The sequence below is a fragment of the Aquila chrysaetos genome, chromosome 3, assembly GCF_900496995.4.
Source record: "Aquila chrysaetos chrysaetos chromosome 3, bAquChr1.4, whole genome shotgun sequence".
NCBI lineage: Eukaryota > Metazoa > Chordata > Aves > Accipitriformes > Accipitridae > Aquila > Aquila chrysaetos.
This window is the reverse complement of record NC_044006.1, coordinates 39,026,550-39,049,334: the sequence shown is the minus strand read 5'-3', so window position 1 is coordinate 39,049,334 and position 22,785 is coordinate 39,026,550. Positions and strand designations below refer to the sequence as shown.

Here is a 22,785-nt window from a genome sequence, read left to right as displayed (position 1 = left end):
ACAAAACGTATTACTGAATCAGCTACCTTTTTTTTTTTTTTACATGGCTGAAAATGTATTCTTTGCAATTACATTTTTATTTCAGATGCCCTATTTATTGAAGCATCAAATACAAAATTACAAATTGCACAGATATGCATGCGAAGGACTACTTTGTAAGTTTATACAGTGTGCAATCATCATCTTACACAATTAATGGTGGTTGTTCTTTAAGGATATTCATATAAAAGAGAGCGGATATTGCATCTTACTCTCAAAAAGATCAGTTTATGTCTTGTTCCATAGAAGGGCTCTCCCAATTTAGGCCTTAATTATTGTTGTTGGAGTAAAGGCTTATGCTCCAATTTTGGTAAAGCTAGAGCTGCCGAATCCCTTTCTTGGTATATTTTAATACCGATACAGATACTTCAATTTCTGCAAAATGGAGAATCTTTCTACTTTCTATAAATAACTGAATGAGGTATTGAATCTATTCATCTTTTATCCAGGTGAGCATCATACACTCCAAGCTCTGCTACCATTCTCTTTTTGGTTGTCTGCTCTAATTAATTTCAAGTTAAATTTACCCATTATGAGACTTTGTGATACATTCTCCAGAACAAAAAGCAGCACAGAGACATTAGAGCACTCGTCTCAGATATATAATGCTGATTCAAGTTCCTATGATGTATCACAGACAGAAGAAACTTAAAGCCGTGTTACAGTCATGAACAAGCACCTTAACTTCTAAAACACTGTTTAATAGACTTTTCTGAACATAATGAGAAAGGTACTGAATATATAGGATTCTGTTGCTTTCGTAATAGTTATTTTCCTTAAGCTAAGGTCTGGCATCATAGCAAATATTGACAATGCAAATAAATTCTCTTCAATCTTTCGCTTACTGGTAAACACCTTCTTGGCCTTCAACAGATCTTGATTTCATGCTGAACATAATGAGAAAGTCTGGGGGTCTGCAGAAAGGGGAAATCCATCCCACTGTAATCGCTAACCCAGTTTTAACACCACACATACCAATGCAGAAAGACCCTGGTTTCTTTTGTACAATGCAATGCTACGAGTTAATCACCTTGAAGACTGACTATAAGGTTTATACTTTTGTAGCCAAGGCAGACCTTAAGATAAATGGAAGGGTGAAGTAAAGATCTTAAAGTTATATGTGAAACTCCAATATAAATGGCCTAAAGAAAATAGCGGGAAATAAAAGGTAAGACAAATACACTGAGAAGAAAATCTACATATATACTTCATGTGTAAAGATCTCATAAACTTAGAAAATAGATATAATTCCTAGTTTCTAAAAATGCTTGCTATCCTCTACTTATGTTTAAACATGACAGCATTAAAAATTACAGACTCGGTCACATCAGCTATGGAGAAAAACAAGTCAAATTTAACAATTGCATAAGTATGGGCTGACTGAGCCAAAGCAGTCCTACTCTAACTCATAAATACAGCACATTCATTTACGTTAGAATTAAAATCAACATTTTCACAAGATGCCTGAGCTCAGATTAAGGGTGGAACAAAAAAACCCAAAATACTGTTTACAACTCACTATTTTTAAAAAGTATGGTAATTGCTTATCATAAAGATCAATGATTAGAAGCAACATACGACTAACAATACTTAGTATATTTATTAAAAACCGAGAGGAAACAAAAAGTAGAAAGCAACTGGTGACACCTTCTGATGACAACTTTTATGTAAAAAATTGCAACTACAACAAATTTCACAGTTAAAGGTTAAATTAAGGCTATGAGTAGAAGGACAACCAATAAAATGCATTCTGAGAAATCAGAAAGTAGCGTAGCTAGAAAATGTCCAGCTGTAAGATAAACATTACAAGTGCAGTGATAGCATGCCACCACTCAGACCACTATGGTTTGGATCACTGAGACTCTTATGGGGACCATGACAGGGGGGGACTGGGGAAAAAAAATCCAGAAGCTCAATACAAGTGGCTTAGTATCCAGCTGTCACTACATAATCTTAGTCACAAAAATGAAGTTGAGATCCATGCAATATGGAAAACCATTTACTATACTGCCCCTGTTGCACAGTAAGATGTTCTTTTGCACTGTTTTACACATAAGAAATAAACATGGCAATGGATCATAAGTTTAATACAACTAGGTAGGTAGGTAACTATCTGTATCCAAAGGCAATCCAATTTGATTAGAAATCATCAAGGATAAGGGCTTTCAATAGTCCTTGATGTAGAAAGTATAGCCTTTATGACGTTTAGTTAACTCTATACCAAAAACATTTAACTATTTTGTAACTCATTGTAAAACCTCAACAAAGAAAAAATATATTCTCTATCAGCTGGATCAGGTCCATACAGCCATATAAACCCCAGCAAAGGTGCAAGGCATGGAAGGAAAATAGCAAAAAAGGAGAACAGAGGGAGGACAAAAACCATATTGCTCATTTTGATGACAAAATTATCTAAGCCCACACACAGGTCATCTAAGTGTGATAAAAAACACATTCATAGAACCTCAAAGCATCAGTTTGTGAAATGGAAAACCTTACACCACCTCCAGGATGTCTTATTTCTACCAACATCAGTAACACTTTCACTCCCTAAATCTCACTCCATTTTATAATGGTGACTAAATTTCACTGGACTTATTAAGAACCAGATTAATAAGAATGGCAATAGTTCATTTGCATAAAACTAGACCACTACTTTGATGCTCCCTGTCTACAGCAAAGTGTCACATGAATACTGCATAAGCAGCCAAATGCATCTCCTAACATAAAAGATTCCTTCTGAGATAGCCAGTGTCACTGGGAGAACTATTGCTCGTGGCATCCAAACGGACAAAACTTAGAAACTTCACTGCTAAAAAAAACCCAAAAGGCTGTAGTTTCTCTTAGAATGAGTGCATATTTCACACAGAATCATCAAGTTAGTGAATGCAAACCACAGCAGAAAACTGCTGCAAATTTCAACCCTGTTAGTGGATAGATGAATTTAGGGAAGAGGATGTAAGCGTCATCAACGTAGGACAAAATTGCTGGGTTTTATTTTAAACATGCTTAAACTCAATGTTTTAACTTAAATATTTAAGAATGATTTTAGTCTGTACGTTTTACATCTCTTGCCACCTGAAGCTGGCGATCCAAATGTCTAGAATAGCACATTTCGAACGCTGAGTTATATTAACATCATACTAACTATAGCAGTTCAATTTCAACAAATTTCTCTGGGTTTTTGCATATCGCTGAATAAATTACTCTGGAATTAGCTTACTTTTCTTGGAGGCATTATATGAGATTATTTCTTAGTCTCCTCCTCTTTGATTTAGTACACCTCTTAAGATAATTTATTAATGTTTTGGATATCTCATTCATCATCCATTATTACTGGTGTCATAAATTAGAGGAATGGAACAAAGCACTGGACTACACACTTTTTCCATATTCATCAATAAAATAGCCACCTCTGTTAGCAAGCACTGTACATAAGAAGTTGGTTTATCCACTAGCAAGAGACCAGGAGCACTTTTTTAACTCAAATCCCCAAACAGATCATTAGATTTACAGTCTAATATGTTATTAGTGAAGTAAAAGTCAGGGCTTCACCTTTAAATATAAAAGGATAGAAACACCTGATCTGCAAAAGACAAAAGCACATGTCATACATTGCGATGTCCTCTAAGTTACTCAGATAAATTAGAAGGCTGATGAATACCAGTCTTTCATGAAAAAAAATTATTAATTGCTGAAAATGCCGTAATTTTGCCAGCATACTATAAAACAGTAAAAAGGGGAGGAAAGATTCAACTGACAGACACTTAAATGGCAGCATTTAAGTCTGGGTTATTAATTCTTAGAAGACAAGTTACCTAAACCGTGCTAAGTAGGAAAAACAAAGTCCCTTGCCATCACTTTTACTTTTTCTTTTTTTTTTTTTTTTTTTTAATTAAGACAACCTAAACACAAAGGACATTGGAAAATACAATTGTGAAGATTTCAGGAGGTTTTCAAGATGATGATCATTAATGTCAATCCTACAGGTAATAAGGTTCATAGCAGTATACTATGCTATATAAAGTACCTGAAGGAAGACAGAATTAACGTTATTATGAGAACATTAACTACTGACTTAAGATCATTATGCCTGCATTAAATTACATCTTTGAACTAAGTTTGAATATCCAAAAGTTAACTTTTTGGTTTTTTAGGCAAAGACTCAGTTGATATATTTTGTACACATTCACTGTTTATATTTCTTTAACTAAAAGTAAATCTCTCATTAAGGCAAATTAATATTTTACATGATATAACAGTACTGCACTCACCTCTTTTCTAACTGTTACCTGAAAAAGTTTGAGCCAGGTTTAGTAATTCATTAATGGAATCAGATACAGAATTTAAGTTCTTATAATAAAAGAAGAAAAGGATTCCACATGTTAAGATTTAAATTGGGTAAAATGCTTCAGATTAGCAGCTGTGTATCTAATTTCTACACGGGGAAGAAATAGTTATTATTTTTTCTCCTTTAAGCATTACAGATTAGGTATTTCAGGCTCCAATGTGAGCTGAAAACAACAAAATAACTTGTTCCAACTAAATAAAAACTCTTTCATTGTACCACCTCTGAATCAGGACCCTCATTATTTTCTATATAGAACCTTCACTATCTATAGTAATTGATGATTAAAAAAACATACTTGTACCACTGCTTTTTAAAGCTAATTCAATTAAACACGTATATACAGATGCATTTCTCCCTTTATTATGTTTAGAATTATTAATGAAACTGTTTAATGAACTACATATGACACTTTCCTATAGTTACAATTACCAGTGGAATGGAAAATAAATATGTGAACTCCAGCTTATGTTAGTCTCCAGTTTGATTGGTGTTTGGTGATGATCATGATACCTGTTATTCAATCTATAAAGGCAGCTTGCAATCAAAAAGAACCTTGTCATTACATGACTAAAAATAGGTAGTACCCTCCTTGTACTAAGGTGCATGTGGTTTGAGGATTGACACAAAGCAGAGAAACCAATCCCTCCTCTGCTTGAGAGCAGCTATTTGCGCTCTCACTCTTATCTCTGCTTCACTGTGCATAAAAATGTGCATTGTCAGGAAAACACTGAGATTTATTCTTTTCTCTGTCGATTACGATATTCACCCATCATGTAGGTCCCCTGAATTCCATTTGTAGCCTCAGTGAATTTCTAATTTCTACAACAGGAAATTTTACTAGACAGGAGACTGTAAGCATGTCATACCCAAAATTTCCAGCAGCAGTCTAGGGGATAACAGGTACAAGATAATTCTCTGGTGCAAAAAAAGACTTTATTGAACCTGGTCTTCCATGACTGACAGGAGTGCTCTAGCAACAGAAATAGTAGCCAAAAAAATAAAGTGTTGGCAATGGCACCACCATTACGTCATGCAAGAGTTTCGTTGACTTAGTGTTTCCACACTATCTGAGATTTTTCCCTTCCTGGTCTTTTTGTTCACTGAGTGGAAAACTTATGTCTGCCTGGAATTGTTCACAGAACCTCAAATCAAAGAACATGCATTGCTGATTTACCTAAGACCAACTCTAATATATTAATCTTGGGATGCATGGAAGAAGGTTTATCTTTTCCCCATCCTGAAGAGATTACTTTCTTACCTAAAACTTTACAACAAAACCCCAGTAAAGAGCATCCAAAATTACCCAATCTTCATTACCTTCCAGGTAAATAAGAAGGTAACCTGTTCTCTATTCTGAATACATAGTTTCACTTGTTAACAACAGATTTCAACATTAATTAATGATTGTGTGAAGCACTGGAAAAATCACAGAAATAATGCTTTAGCTTAACCCCTATGGAATATGGAATACAAGACGCAAATTTACTTAAATAATCATGCCAACATAACTTTCCTCTAACTCTTGTTACCTAATTATCATAACTTTCAGGCCTGCTGAAAATGTCATCAATGAACAATAAATTGCACGGTGAATAGACACCAACCACTGAGAAGTAAATGAAGATAGCATTTGTTCGGTTAGAACACAGAATTAAAAAAAAATAAAAATCAGTGGAATCTTGAATTCAATAATTTTTTTTAACTTATTTTTATAAAGGTTCTGCAAGACACGACGTCCTGTCGTCTTCTTAACATCAGAGATCCAGAAGACTTCAGATGTTTATATACCTGCTAAATAGGAACAGTACCAATAGATGTTGATTCTTATGGTGGTTTTAAGGAACACCACTGTTATGTTCGCTAATCACAGAAATTACATGAAATGTAAACCTTTTTCTTCTCAGCAGCATCCTATCCTCTAAACCCTGCTAAGTATCTATTCTCACAGAGACACATATTTTTAAGCCCCGTGTAATAGAACAGTCATTCATGTAGTTGATTGGAAGCACATGCGGACCTGCATTACCTAACACATTTATCAGTGGGGAAAAAAAGGCCAAGCAGGACATTTGAAATCCAGTGACTACAATGTAGTGGTTAAATGCAGGAGGAGAACTGACGAGACGGTATTCTGAAGCAAGCAGACGGGCAGCAGTGGAGTGCAAACGCTGATACCATCAGGACTGAAGATAAACCCCTCCATATGGGGCTGTGATACTCAATTCCTCAACACAATTACCACCACTAGTAAAGAAGTTTACTACAGCTACATGATTTAACAACTGTTAAACTAGTACTGTTAAATTCAGAATCCACTAGAAACATACTACAAACTGTAGCAAAGAAATAGGGCTTGTTTACTCCTCATTACAGTGTCAGTGAGTCAAAGAGTTGATCTTAAACAACAAAAGCCTGACAGAAGAAAATGCTACCAGCTCTGTCAGACTCCTGGAAGAGAAAGTCAAGGCTCAGATGATTGCGTTGATCTTTGACTGAAACTGTAAAACAAGTCAGTTTCTTGAAAGCCAAACATAACACCACAGCCAACAATAAGGAATCCTTTATTTTTTTCCACACAATGAATTTTTTGATGTCATAAGCTCTGGATATTTTTAATCACACTAAAAAGGTGCTAAGCAAGGCAAACGTATATGACCCAGGCCCATTAACAACCATGGAACTGGTTTTCCTGACTAACCTTATTTTTCCTTCTCTCACCTAAATTCCAGTACCAAGACTTCTTACTAATAGGTACTTTAAGGTTTGACCAGCTTTTAACCAATGTTTTTTTTCTTTCACTACCTAAATCTGAACAATTGTTCAGATTTGTTCACTGACTAAACTCCAAAGTATCTATATTTTATTAGTCACATGGAAATTGGATTGCTACTCACAAGACTTCAAGATAAAACACTTCACTGACACAGATTAGAATCTAAAATTCATCCCGTTTAAAGACTAACAGCCTTGAGATACATTATTTCATGCTCTTAATTCAAATAAAGGTAATTATACTGTATTTTCTGTTCAGAAATTATCCTTAGTTATCCTACCTGAACTCCTGATTCTCAGCATCACCTCTAATGTCACACATAATTCTGCCCATCCTTCCTTCACAAACAATTTAATTTTAAAAAAAAGCCTACATTCACTAAATCCTTTTCAATGTATCTTCCAGTGTAATTTTACAGTGTATTTATAAGATTTCTGCTGCTACTCATTAAAAATCATTCATCAATGTTCACTTTTTAATTTTAGATATGACTTTATTTGAAATAAAATTTTAAGCCACACCAAGTGAACAAATGTTAACATACTGCAGACACCATAACCACTACAGAAGAGTAACAGCAGAAATAAACAGTTAATGACTAGAAAAAGAGCCAGAAACAATGCATAGACAATAGTTTAACTTAACCAACTGGTACACACCCTCTTCTTCCCACCTCTTACCTCCAGTAAATTTATCTTGGTTATAACTGTATCGGTCAGCTCAAGTTTAGCTGGGTCTTTCCATCACTAAAGTCAACAGTGAAGTCACTCAGGACTTACAAGTACAGACCAATTTTTTCTTCCTGGAACAAATCCTAAGCATCCAGAAGCCCAGGACTTCAACGTTTGACTTCATGAACTAACTGCTTACTCAGCAGGCATCCAGAAAGCAATGCATTATTTCACTTAGCCATACCAGCACTTTATTATCCATGTTACATAAGAAATCATAACGATAACAAGCATATTGTTTGACATGCAGCAAAAACATACAGGCAACCAACAGATATTTCCTCTGACCCCTGCCAGATCAATTAATTTCCATAAAAGAGACAAATGCCTTCAGAACAGCAAAGCAAGACAGCAGAAATCCTCCCAAATGCTAGAAAAAGTGAGGAAGTGAACTAGGTTTAAAAAATAAACTGCATTGAAGTAATTCTCTATACCACTATTAAAGCTGTTTTCAGTAATGTACAGTATCACACACAATACTTCACAGTAAACCAATTTCATGAAATCGTATGCTTGCCAGAAAGAGATGGCATAGGCTACCTATCCAGAGTGCTTACAGTTACAAATACCCATTTCATTTTAACCTTAAATTTCCACACACAGTGCAAGTAATACTTACTAAAATAAGAAAATAGCTTAACTAATGAAATCAGTTAAAGCCCCAAATCTAAATATGAAGCCAAGCCAACCCTAAACAGCAGGAATAATGCCCATGTAAGTTTTATACCCTGTACTTCCCAATCTTCTGTACTTTTACTAATGCAAAATACATCAACTTAGAAAATGTATCCTAAAGTTCTTTAACATTTTTTTATTATGAGGGATTACCTTCAGGATCAAAAGAGGTGCACTATGCATACAAATTTCACATGATCTAAAATGTAAAAAGAAATCTGTTGCATCTCTATCTTCTAGTCACATGACAAGATAACATGAAGATTACATCATTCAAGGATTACCAAGATAGCTGTGTGTTTAATTATTAGTCTGGGTCACCATTCAAAGCTCTAGCTACTCATTTGCCCTCCTTTATTCCACATGCTGGACTAGAGATTCCTCGAACAAAAATTCTCAATTCACTGACTGCATACCTGATCAAGTGAGTGAGTTGAAGAACTACAACTAAGATACAAAGTAAAAGTTCTTAATAAATCCAAGTCTAATTTACTTTTACTCCTGCATATTTCAAGACTTTGTTGTGCTCTCACAGTGCAAGTCTATGAATGAACAATTTCACTAGCTGTAATACAAGACCAGCTGCCATAACGTTGTCTTTATTCACAAATCAGCCACTGAGGGTAGCAATGCATAATAAGTAGACTTTAGTTTAGTAAATACAGTCCACCTGTAGGACTGCAGGAAATCTCTGATGGACTAAGGAAGCACTAAGAGCATGGGAGAAGAAAGCTCACGTGGTGAGCTATCACAGAACAGTTCTGCCTTGCTTTTTTCCCATGTAAGCATGTTCTAGGAACAGCAGCTGTTTTCTGGCCAGAATGCTCCAGATACCTTTTTAGGATCAAGATTCACTGAAAGCAAAGAGATAATTTGGTTATAATACTATGCATATATATAAGGTTTATGTATCCAATTTAGAATTCTAAAATGCTTATATGTATACACAGCACTTTTTACACTAAGTAAATATTAAAAATCTCCCACTACCTACTATGGCTCTACAAAAGAGATGTAAATTAAAAAAAAAAAAAAACAACAAAAAAAACCCCACAAAACACAACATAACTCATTATTTTTTTGAGAATTCAGGGAGCAGGTGGTACTTGGAAATGCATTTCATGAACTGTCATAACCAAGACAGACTGGGTGACGCAAGCACATATGTCAAGATCCACTACAGCTGAATGGTCAAAGATGCATGACACCACGTACATATTTCAATTAATGAATGAGAATAGTTTTTCTTAGTCAGTAATACATTACCAACTGGCCTTATACCTGCCTTACTGAACATTAAAAAGTGTGAGGATCTGATGTAAAAAGAGAAAAAACAAAGTAAAAAGAGAATCTGGCTTTGGGCAGAATGGGATCAGGGGACATCCAGCCAAACAAAATGAAGGTGATTGTTGTAAGCAATGTAGAGGTCATTATCTAAGACTTTCATTGCACCCAGTCAACAGACTGGGACTAAATTCAGATATAGTCATTCACATCCAGTACAGTGTTGGATTTTATTTGCTTATTTTGGGTGACAAGCATTTCCTTTCACATTGCCTGCCAAATGTCACATGGCGGGTTTTGACAATGTGTACAAGAGGGCAGACACTGAGCAGCCCCTCATGGTTACCAGCCACTCCCCACTGTACTTCTGCAAACAGCATTTCAAATGAAGGTTTAATTGGGCAGAGGGAAACAGAAGTACAGCTTTAATCTCACCTCATCATTGTCATTCCCTCTAGACCTAGAGCAGATAGATCTCTGCCATTCCATCAACATGCAGCTGGGTCACTAATAACGAGCAGCTATTCCAGATTTCATGTCAGGTCACACAGAAATTCTCCTCGAGAGACCAGGTCAGCTGACGACACAGGGAGTTTGGGGGTTTATTTGTTTGGTTTTTTTTCCTTTCATCATAGTATTAATAAAATAACCAGTCCTTCAAGAACTATTGTAACTTACATATGCCTATGGATGCAGAAATGCCCAGTAAGGTCTAGCGCAGTTAGATGATCTGCGACCAACTGTCATAAATGACAGAGCTTACAGCAGGGTGTTGAACTTTGAGCTCTGGCTCTAAGACAGTTCTCTTCAGAAACACTAAAGAGGCTGGATGGGAGAGCTAGAGCTCTGAGAGAAAGGTATCAGAGCAAATGTCCGGGATGGAACAGAGAGCTTCTCCTCCTTTCACCTATGCAAGATGACAGATGTCAGTTAAATGTTTTTTCATTTGTTTACATGTACACGTGATTAGAAAGTCTGGTTGTATTTCAATTTCATTTCACTGTCTGTCATCCTTCACCTGTGTCTTCAAGGCAATATATCATAATGGTGGCACAGACTTTGAGAGGAACTGACAGTAAAACATAGCTTCAGCCTCAGAAAAGGCAAATGTCAAATGGAAGTAAAAATATTTGAAACATTCTGTGTAATAGTGAAAGTACAGAAATGTATCTCAAATTACAGGGAAGAGGTTAGCATATCAGAAGGGACTACATGGAGAGTCATAGTATCCAGTGGATGCTACGAACAGACGTAGCAATGAATCATGAGAAACCCATTACTAGCTGCTACAACAGAATTCTGGAATTGACACTTGTTTCGGTTCCTTCAAAACTCAGCAAAATGAAGAAGAACAAAATTGGCATAGCCTTAACATTTCACCAAGCAAAATTCTTAACTGTAGACAGGAATTAGTCTCAAAGGAAATGGCAGTTAATTTATTGTTGTCAGTTCAGGATACTTTTCAATGATGAAATCATTGCAAACTCTAAGTCAGGACTTTGAAAGATAAATACTCTCACATTGAAAAAATGAAACTGCTACCCAACCTTCACTTACTCTGAAGTTAACCTGAATAATAATTTTAGAAGTTGACTGGTCCGGGCAAGTAAGAAACATTAGCTGAAATACAATACAAGCAATCTAGAGACTTGCTGGCAACTTTAGCCGTCTTTTTTTTGGAGGAAAAAGTGCACATAGTATACAAAGCACATCAGAAAGAGTGTCAGCTTAACATAATGTACTACTACAGATATCTTTCTTTCTAAAGCAAACTGAATATTTGAGAAAAATGAGAAATCCTTGATCACTTTTTCTCTCTCAGTATCAAATACATCTTTGTCACCATTTTCACCACTCAGGTTCAAAATGAGGAGGTGATCTTCTTCAACTCCTCTTCATCTTCCAACATATTCATGTCTCATCTGAAACTTTGTTGTTGTTCTTGGTGTTTTTAATAAGACCTATACATGTAAGAGTCAACCTGCCTATACAGCTAAAATTCTCATTCTCTTCACTTATCCATGCAATCCAACTTTCCTCCCAACCAATCCACACAGTGCACAACCTCTAAAATACTCATCTCAGTGGTTGCCAAAGTCTTCAATAACTGTAAGTATAGTGGTCTTTAATGATCAAGCCTCTCATCAGGAATTTTATACTATTCTTTTTGTTTGCATCTTTATCATTGTACACCATTTTATGACAATCGAAGACAACCTTAGTTAAAACCCTTGTAAAAGTCTATGTCTTCCATCACTCCCACAAATGCAGTTAGCCAATACAATCTGCTTCAATATCTAAAACCGTATCTTTATTGGTAGTGTATTTGTTCTTCCTTGCCCACATCTTTTCTAGTGAGCAGTTATGTGGCACTTAGCTGCCTACTGTGGTTAACTCACAACACTACCTTACAATTATTTCCATTGCAGCTGGACCTACTCACGGCTTGAAAACACAGAAGCTGAGGAGCTCGACATGCACAAAAATCAGGCAAACAAAATGTTGAGACATACACTGTAATAAACAAAACAGAATAATGGCCAGCACAAGTTCAAGACACACCTTCTGTTTGTTGGGTTTGATTTTATTCTATTTTTTCAGAAGGTGGAATCTTAGAAGTACGCTAGGTTCTACTGAAAGCTACCTTAAAACACTGACTATCTGTATTAAGAGGTGTCTAACATGCTCATGGGCTAAATGATAAATAACAGCAGCTCTAGAAAATGTAGCACTCCAGTCAACCTACAAAAATTACAGCATGAGTCTATCAACATACTTTTATCCCAATCTGGGTAAGCTGTTACAGGGAGTAAAACGATGTTCACTCAGCCCACATTTGCCCTCTTCTCAGATAAAATTACTCACAGTGGAAATTATAACCATGACTGAGCATACACTATTACTGTAAATTAATGTAAAAATCTAGTCTCGCCCAACAGCTATGAAACAGCAACAGCATGCTCTAATTCCTGGCATATGTCAGTTTTGAATACTGACTTACAGGTAGAACTACATATTTTTCTTCTAATATACAAGAACTTTGACAATTTATCTAAAATCCCTGAAGACCAAAACAAAAATGTGTAACGTACTAAAACCAAATTAGGACTTTCTCCAGTAACTGAGGCTGTAGAGTGCACAGGAGTGCTATTAAACCAACATGGCATCTCAGCTGGATTTGCAACAGCTGATAGTGCCACTTGTTCATTCTGAATGTTTACCTTAATCCATCCCAGTCACGCACAACATCAAAGTGGAGCTATGTCCAGTGATAGCAGCTGCTACTGTCCTTTGCTCCTTCCCACTCAGTTTCATAAGGACTGAACCTTGCGATAAATGGATTCTGCACTTGTGGGTAAAGGCAGCATGACTGCACCAAGTATATGTCTGACATCATCATCAGATATGGTTCCTAAAAATTAATATTAACTTGTGTCTGTCCAATATACGTTTTCATTTCTTCTCAGATACAGAATTACTCTAACTTTACCCTAAGAACATACTTAAGGCTCAAGACAAAAGTCATAAGAGACAAAAGACTGGGCAGCTTTTCCATCTTTGCAAAATGAATTTTGACATTTTACCTAGAAGGTGTGTCAAATCAACAAACAACTTCAGTGACCAAAGGCAGGACACAAAAGCAGCAGTTCTGAAAAATCTGTAGTATGAAAGGGGCCACAAACAGTTGCTAATTAGCTAGACATGGAGAAGGTAAATCCTGCTCTATACTTATTTCATTCTGTCTATCCCTTAAATTTCTTTCCAATTCCCTGACTTGCAGTTGAGCCTCAACTGCCATCTTGCACCTGAATCAAGCGATCTTCAAATCAGGACTCATGGGCAGTATAATAAATAAAAGTTGGGACCACAGCACAAATCCAAAAACCAAAGCAGCTTTCTACTAGGTGAAATCTACCCTGACTACAGAAGGGAACCTTGTGAAAAAGGGACACTGAATTTCCAAGTCTGAAATATTTATACTGCCTTACACATACCCAGAGTAGGGAAAAAGGTAATTCAGTTTGTTGGATTTTTCAGAAATGCTACATAGGAACAAAGTTTTAATTTCAAAGTAGAACTAACTCCCCAAAATGAACTTATTTAAAGTAATAAATGAAGTACCAACATAAAATTTCAAAGGGTATTTCATGCTGATGTAAGTACTTCCCCAGAAAATTGTCAAGTAAATTCACAAACGAAAAGGTGTTTACCTTCTTCATTCATAAAACATTCTTATTTCTTCTAACTTGCTGCCTTCTTTGAAAAGCAAATTTGAAAAAAAATAAAATCCAAGTCCTAACTGTAACACACACACTCCATAAATCTAAAATGCTAGCTTCTTTATTCCTTTTTTTTTTTTTTTTTTTAGTTTTCAAGACACTGACTTTTGATTGAGCACTTTAAATATTTTTTGTGCACGATGAACATATACCACTGATGTGTTCAGAAGAAACCTTTCCACTGACTGGGACTCGAGCCTCCTCTGATTACAGGAAATCACAAACTTCCTGCTTGTTGCACCTTCCTCTACTTGTGCTCATCCACTGTTCTCTCATCCAGCCACAAAAATTAAATTTACAGGAGTCCAGACTTCTGCATACTTCAAATGAAAAGAACCTTTTCAATATTATCTGCTACATATTTTCATGAAGCAGTAAAACTGGCAGGGCACAAACAGTATAAGCTTTATGCATAAATGTGAATCTACAATGAAAACCAAAGGAAGTGAAATCTTTGGCCTGTTAGCCTCAACTACTTAATGCATTGTACATAAAGATTATGGGGTATAACAAACTTTGAAAGGTATCATCACAAGCAGCACCAGGTTCAGTTTTCAGTCTACAAAACAATACACACAGATATATATAAAAGAATTGCCCAGTTATGTATTTGAATTTATTAACTTTTCCCCAAACTGTGTATATTTATTAGTACCATAGGCATACATGTAAATGATGCAAATTAAAAATGAGTCAAGCCTGAAGGAGGAAACACTATGCTATTGACTCATGAATAACTGGAAGACAAGCAAGGCTGCCACATATTTTTTTGAATATGTGGTTCCAATAGAAATAACAGGCTCTATATGCTGCAGGTGTTCAAGCCACCGTTCTGAAAGTACAGGTAAGTTTTACAGGAAACAGGACATGCAAAACAAGCATGAGTATCAGCTGAGAGCCACTCTTCTCACTAAAGAAATTAGTAACCCCATTATCCTCCCCAGCACAATTATCAAATAACCTTGCAGATTTACATTAAGAGAAGTATACTATATGTTTACTTATATTTGTCCCATAAGCATTAGTGCTATTCTCTTTATATCTACTCTTTCACTCTACTTCCCAGATTTATTTTACATAGTCTACTATTTAACATGTTTAAATTACTTTTCATTTCTCTCATTTAACAAACTCATTTAAATTGTTTGTATTAAATATTTTAGTGTGCTCCTGTATTAGCTGTGATGGGATATTATAAAATCTGGGTTCTAACTGGAACTTCCCCATTGAGTTGTTGTTTGGCCTTTAATAAGTTACTTCCCTCTCACTAAAAATGATTAATGCTATTTTAATTTATAGATGAAAGGCTCTACAAAACTACTAAACATTAATCACTAATACTCCAGATAAAGTTTAGTCGAGAAGGTACAAGAAATCAAAGTACCACCTTGACACTGGATCCTCTTACTCAGATTTACAGTGCAGCAAGCATGCTGATATGAGAACGATTAGGAAATAAACATGAAATGTACCATTACAGGCTTAAAAGTCTCTACTTTCAAAACAGGTCAAACTTACATCTGAAAGGTCAGTGGGAACACTGACAAACCCTTTAAAAGCAGAGATGATAGAAAAACTAATCACGCTTTAAGAATATAATCTTCATTTTGAAAGAGAATCTGTTGGAGAAGATCAGAAAATACATCAACAGTTTTCTACTCTGCAACATGTCAAGCTTCAATCAGTAAAATACAGACAGATCTTCATCCAGATATGGATGTTGCCTTGCTGTGAACAATGACAGGAGGAAAAAAAAGGTTGGAGGAAAGAGTGTGTATATCCACTTCATACAGGATGAAGAATCACTGGTCACATCCACCAGTGTTAATGGAAAATTTCAGGATCCAGAATACAATCATGTTCATCAACACCATGTGAAATTAACGACATTAAAAAATATAAGTAAATGGGCAGCACGCTGGCAAATAAAATTTGTTGTTGACAGATCTAAAGCACAGCAGATAAGAAATAATCATCAGCGCTGCTCCAGTAACTACTGAGCTTTAAGCTACTCAACAATTCAGAAAAAAGTGCTGAGCATGACAGTGGGCAGGTAGATTATAAATACAACATTGTAAAATTTGTAAAAGGATTACATATTTCCATGGATAATGAAAATGCCCACCTATATAAAATTACATATCAACAAGAAAAATACTAGGGAGAGGAACACTCAGGGTCAGCACTGTAAACCCTTATGAACTGACAAGAACTTCAGGAGTAGGTATGGCAATTATTCCACAACTGGGAATTTTTTTGTAACTTCCTTTAAAACACCTGCTGTTGGCCACTGTAAGTGACAAAACAATGGCCTGGATAACAATTCATCTGATGCCAGGTACAATTCTTACGCTAACATCAGAGTGAAGTTTAATTGCCAAAAATGCACTTCTACAGTTCTAGAAAGATTCTTTAAAACTTTCAACAAGTTCCACACCTTCTTGAAATGCAAGTTTATTCTCAATACACATCACATAGCTATCCTTCTTCCCTACAGGAAAAAGGAAAGGCCAAAAGTCCATTTGTGTAACAGCTAGAGATTAAATAAAATACCACTTATTATCAAGCAGGCACAATCCAGGTTTCAAGAAACATTGTTCAGACATTCATTACCTGATAGTTCAGAACCAAAGGATACTGACTATATGTGGGTCTAAGGGTTAAATAAGACAGCTCACTCACAAGGTGGTGACAGTAAAGATCTGTTACAGACCATTACCTCAAACTAGAGAACAGTAGGATTTTTTTTGTAAGCCCATATTTGTAATGTGCCGAAAGAAAAAGTCAAACAAGTCTTTAATAATGAAATCTAGTATCTCAGGATCTTAAGCAGGCAACAGTAAAAACATCAGTTTTTAAAAATTATTAGCAACAGTTTTCTAAAAGCACTCACCATAACTGACACAGAGAAATTATCATATATCCCATTATAACAGCTAAAAGGAGTAAGTCATTGGACTAGAAATTGGGGATAGTCTAAGAATTACCGATCCTGATCAGATTACATACCCAGATAGAGATTACTGAACATCTATGTAAACATATGATGCACATACACGCTCATATTCCTGAGGCTTCAAAATTTCTGAAGCTGAAAAGAGTTATGAACAAAATTGATTGGGAAGAAAAGTCTTAGAAAAACATGAAAATGGAAACTTCCTTAAGAGGGCTTTTATCTATGGTCAGGCAATTCTACAGATAACAAAGAGGACAACTGACCTGATGTTTTTGAAAAAAGAAGCAAGTGTAAGGAAAAAAAAAAAAAAGCAGGATCAACAATGTAGAAAAGGGAAGGCTGGATCACCACCAACATAAATTAGAGTTACAGAGTGTAGAAACTGAGAAACACAAAACATCCATGTATAACACAGCCAAGAGTGTTAGTAACAAACACCACCTCAACAACAGCAGAGGCCCATGACTAGACGGAGGTGGCACAAGTGTTAAAAATCATAAGGAAAGATCAAAAATAGCCAATAAATACTTTCATTCTATAGTTGGAAAGATTCAAAATGGTATAATTGTATCACATTATATTGATTTTCTTTCCAACTCATTTGTAAACAGATGTTCCAGATCAGATGTTAAATAACATTGAGAGACAAATATTTTAAATCAGCGTACTTGTTAAACTTTATCCAAGAATCCTAGAGTAGTCAGCCCAGCAAATCTATGATCTGTTGATGCTCTTTTAAAACTATGTATTTTAAAATCTGTATCTGTCTTTAAATGTCTTTAAAATCTGTATCTGTCTTTAAATGTCTCACCATGCAGAGGAGTGAAAACACAGTGTCAAAGGGACAAATCAAGTTTTAAGGCAGTCTGATATGATGGAGAATTCAAACGAGATAACAAGAAGCAGTGAAAGACAGATGCATTCAAATGTATTCAAACAATAATTGCATGCCTTATTTTTAAATAGTGGAAAAGATGAATCACTGAAACAAGTCATCCAGAGAAGTAAATGGTAGATTCTCAGTATCTTGATACACTTTAAAAAAAAAGAAAAGAAAAAAAAAAAAGCTTAGCCAACTAGAAGTTCAGAAAACAAACCCATTGAGACAAAAACTGATGCTGTAATACATTTAAGGTGAAATGTTCATGTATTAAGATAGACTTGATCCCCACTCTAATGCAGCACTACATGATGCAGTACTAAATGCAAGTCAGCTTAAGCAAGCACATGAACTTTTTGCATACACACAACTAAATTAATTAATAGTGTGGTAATAATGTTCTTTAATAAACCTAAAATAACGATTTGCCAGCCCATTAACAGAACAGAAAGCCCCTCAGATTGAATAGTACAGAAGGAAAATGTGGGGGTTTTTTTAAACAGAACACAGGATACCATGATACTGTCTCTTTTCTGCTGCATTCAGTTCAACATCAGAGACATGTGATCCTTCCCATTATTTTCAAACGATTTCTAACCAGACTTCAGGTCATGTTATGACTCAGTACTTTTGGGAAATCTGCACCTAACCATTAACAGAGGCAAAATACCCATTTCTATTCTGTTTGGTAATTCATCAACCTTTATCCAAAATATGCTAAATGTTGAATAGTCAAACTGTGTCCAGACCTTGGAGATGAACAACTGTTCCAGCTTGGCTCTTGCTTCTTATCTCAACTCTCAGACTATAAATATGGTCAACCACTTCTCCTCAAAGACTGTCACACACAGATTCCCGTAAGATTCAGAGTAATCATGCTTTTTTATATTCAACATCAGCAAAAAGAACATGAATTATCAGGTTATAATGTTATCCAATACAACAGGGACCTCAAACTGCGCCATTTCTAGTCCTTTTTTTTTTTAAAGTATTCGATCACAGAAGCCGCAACATCAGAAAAAAACTTGACATTTGGATAACTGATAAAAACATTCTTCAGTAAAACACAGACCACAGTAGCAACCTTCCTAAAAACTGGAAATGGTAACAGCTATGCCCCTTCTTTTGAAGGTCAAAAATAGAGAGTTTAAGCCTCACTAATGTAACAACCGAACACAGGCAAGCAACTCCTTGTATCACATTTAACAGCGCTCTTCCTCTGAGAGGGCAACTCAGCCACAGATCTGTGTTTTTATAGACTACAGACTGAACTGCTTTGGGCACTTTCCTGGGCTAGAAGAAAAAGCACACAAAACTTGTAGCTTATTTATTACAGAGCAGTGTAGAGTCAAAGTCAAACAGTTTAGGTAACATGCCACATTTGCACTCTACAGACATCACTGGCTCCTGATCCAAAATGCTCTTACACGTGCTAATCAACAAAGCCTCACATGGACTAGGAACTGATTATCTTAGAAAGTGTCTATCCTCCACAATTCTCAGCAACAGCTGTTGTCAATTACACCTGCATACCTAGCAGTTTAAGATAAAACTACCTAAGGATGGAGCACAAAGTAAACTTTCTAAGACTTCGTCAACAGAATTCCTTTCAGGGCAAAGTGTAAAACAGTTCTTTGCATAGCCCTTCCCCAGTGAAAAATGAAGTTACAATAACAACAACAACCTGGAGACAGCAAAGATGATCTCTACATTAGCGTAAATCATAGGCAGGCAGAGAATTTATAATACATTTCCACCAAATCACATTTTTCTTGCACATGAATGTGAGGTACCAAAGTCCAAAAGATGCAAGTGCAAACAAGAGAGAAAAGAACAATGTTTGAGTAAAGCCAACACTATACTGCGAAGAAGGAAAAACGTAAGTGGAATGTTTTCACTTAGATTTCTCAAAGGTAAGTGCCACTCTCACAGGTGGCATTTTAAGAAGAGCTCTGAACCATTCCTGTGTGACAAGCGAGCTTTGCTAATACTGCAGCAGAAGTTGAAAAACTATTTGTAAAAGATCGAGTTTGTGGCTTTCCTCAGATTTCCGAGAAGGTGAAGTGACATGAAACATGCAAGAATCTCAGTAGTGTAATTAATCATTAAACAAAGCTACCAGTACAAGCCCTATTTAGTTGCCATCCCTCCACAAAGCTGGAGAACAGACTCTTGTCTTCATCTCACTAACAAAAGGATGCCATTAATATCTTTTGAAATGTTCAGTTTTCGTAGGAGTTTACCATATCTGTAGTATCTAAATTATGAAAGCATCACGAAATCTACAGGGGAAAAAAAATGCACCATCTTCCCAGTATGCGCTTATATGTAAAAATAGTCATTGCTCATGGTCTCATACTTTGTTATGAACTGAAGTTCATTATGTAGGTTCACAGTTCATACAAGGGTAAGCTCCTGTTGTTGGCTCAGCAGCAGAGTTACCAATTTCAAGTAAGAAAATACACAAAAAGGTTTAAAATCGCAACAATTTCTTTGGAGTAGGCTGTGTCTAATTCTGTGTTTACCTGATAGTCTGTATGTATTACAACAGAACCTTAACTGTAACAACTCCACTAATCGCTACTATTATATATATACAAATGACTTCTAGGGTAACAGCATTTAGGCCATACATGGGCCAAGTGTGTTAGTAAATAAGAAGTTTGACAACTCATAATTCACAATTGTGTTAGACAATTATTACATTTAAAATAAAAAAAGACTGGTTTCAAAAATAGAAATCATTATCATCCACAAACAATGTATTTTTCTTATTGCCCAGTTTTAGATCTTACAGTATTTCAACCTGCAAGTTGCAAATGTAACAGCGGATGATGATTCAGAGAAAGGTGGGATCGAGGATTAATTTAACTGCATGTTTCACAACCCTCAAATTCTTAAAAATATTTTCAATACCAACAATCAGCCCACTTTTATTTGGAATACATTTTGGAAGCTTTAGTTTTCACAGAGAAGGTATTATCAGTAAATATCTGAATCAGTGTGTGGCAAGTAACAGAACTGACAAACAACACCTTTAATGAAGTTTCATTGGTCTGAAAAGAAATACTTCTCTTATGTGGTGCTTTTTAACCAAGTTTCAGAGTGCTTTGTAAGGTGAGGTAAGCGGGATTACTGAGAGTAAAGCGGTGCATGGACGCTGTGGAGCTGAGTGGCAGAACTAGAAGAGTATTCTTGTCTCCTAAGTCCCATCCCAGTACATTCTGGAACATGATTCTTTCACATATATACCACTTTCACGCATATATACCACTAAAGCAATGTTATGCCAATATGACGGAACAACTATTTCTTAAAAGCAGACCATAACGCCTTCAGGATGTGCAATACCATAGGACATGTAGCTAAACTAAACTACTGATGAGTACGGTAGAGCAATCTAAGAGTATAAAACTCTCAAACAGCTGAAATGTGCTAGTTGCAGCCCTTGCACTGAAATCGAGACTTGTACACCACTTGAACTACTGTATCCTAAAGAAAAACAAGTGTGACGATTAAACATCTACCACTGATGGCAATAAACTGGACAGCTAGCACAGACTGAGTCAGATAGGTGAGAACAGGGAGGAAGAGAGGCTCTGGGGCAGGAAAAATGGAGGGAAACCAAGCTGCTTCTAAAAACTCTTTTTCAAGGCCTAGAGGGAAAAAAAAAAAACAACAAACAAACATGAAGACCTTAACTTCCCTCTTCAGCCACCAGAATCACCACCACCAATTAAAAAAAAAAAAACCAAAAAAAAACCCAAAAAAAAAACCAGAGGGGGAAACCTTGTGACAGATCTGCCTCCTCCTCCCTCCCTGCTTTCACCTCCCAGAAACGAGGCTCTGGCTCCACAGATCCCTGCCGGGGAGCACCTGCCCTCAGCACGGCCCCGGCCCACCACCGGGCCGCCGCCCGCTCCGGCGGGCAGCCCCGCGGGAAGGAGCGTGAGGAGGCCGAGGAGCGGCGGCGGCGGCGGCGGCGGCAGCAGCCCGGTGCGCGCAGGCCTCGCCGCCGCTGCCCGCCCCGCCGCTGCCCACTGACGGCCGGGGGCGGCGGGACCAGGCGCCGCCGCCGCCGCCGCCGGGGAAAGGCCTCACCGGGGGCCGGCGCACTTGGACTGCAGGGCGGCCGGCGGGGAGAGGGGCAAGCGGGTTAAGGGGAGCAGATGCTCTGGGGCTGGTTTTACCTGCTGCTGCTGCTGCCTGCAGTGGCATGAAGATCTGGCTCAGCCTCTCTCTCTCTCCCCCTCCCCGCCTGCCTCCCTCCCTCCCTCCCGCCCTGCGCGGCACACAGACCCCCGCGCCGGCCCGGCGCCCTGCGAGGGACGCGGGGCAGGGGGAGGCCCGGGGAAGGGAAGGGAAGGGGAAGGGCTCCCGGCCAGCACGCGGGAACGCGCCGTGGCACCGCCCCCCCCCCCACTACAGCCCCCCCGCGCTCCGTGCGCGCAGGCGCCCGCCGCGCCGTGAGGCCGCGGCCGCCCACGCCGCCCGCGGCGCCGCGCCTGCTCCCTGCGCCCGCCGCCGCTGGGCGGGCGCGGGGCTGGGGGGGTGGCCGGGCAGCCGGGCGGTCGCGGCCCGCTCGGGCAGGCGGGGAGCTGGAGGGGGAAGGAGAAGGGAAAGGGAGAGAAGGGGAAGGTGGGGACGGGGCTTCCCTCCTGGCGGGCCGTGGCGCAGCTCGGCTGCCGGCTGCTCGTCGGGAGCCCCGGCGGGCAACAGCGAACGGGCGCTGGGATTTTTTGGAATCGGGAGGTTTTCCGTTTGTTCGGGGCCTTTTACCCTCTGAGGAAGCCCGACGCGCTTTTATTTACATAAA

General features: G+C 37.7%; 1 protein-coding gene across 4 annotated transcripts in view; it reads right to left on the bottom strand.

Annotated features, from left to right (window-relative positions):
- TBC1D5 (TBC1 domain family member 5) overlaps positions 1–22,370 on the bottom strand; it is a 328,444-nt gene extending 306,074 nt beyond the window's left edge. For 2 of the 4 annotated variants that reach the window (XM_030008984.1, XM_030008983.1), the window contains exon 1: positions 22,160–22,208. Coding sequence is in view for 2 of the 4 variants with exons in the window: in XM_030008981.2 (XP_029864841.1) it covers positions 22,160–22,187 (28 nt within the window). In the remaining 2 variants the exon portion in view is untranslated. Of the gene's footprint in view, positions 1–22,159 lie in introns of all 4 variants that reach the window. The other 2 variants (XM_030008981.2, XM_030008982.2) reach the window with 2 other exon arrangements.
- Positions 22,371–22,785: the final 415 nt, after the last annotated feature.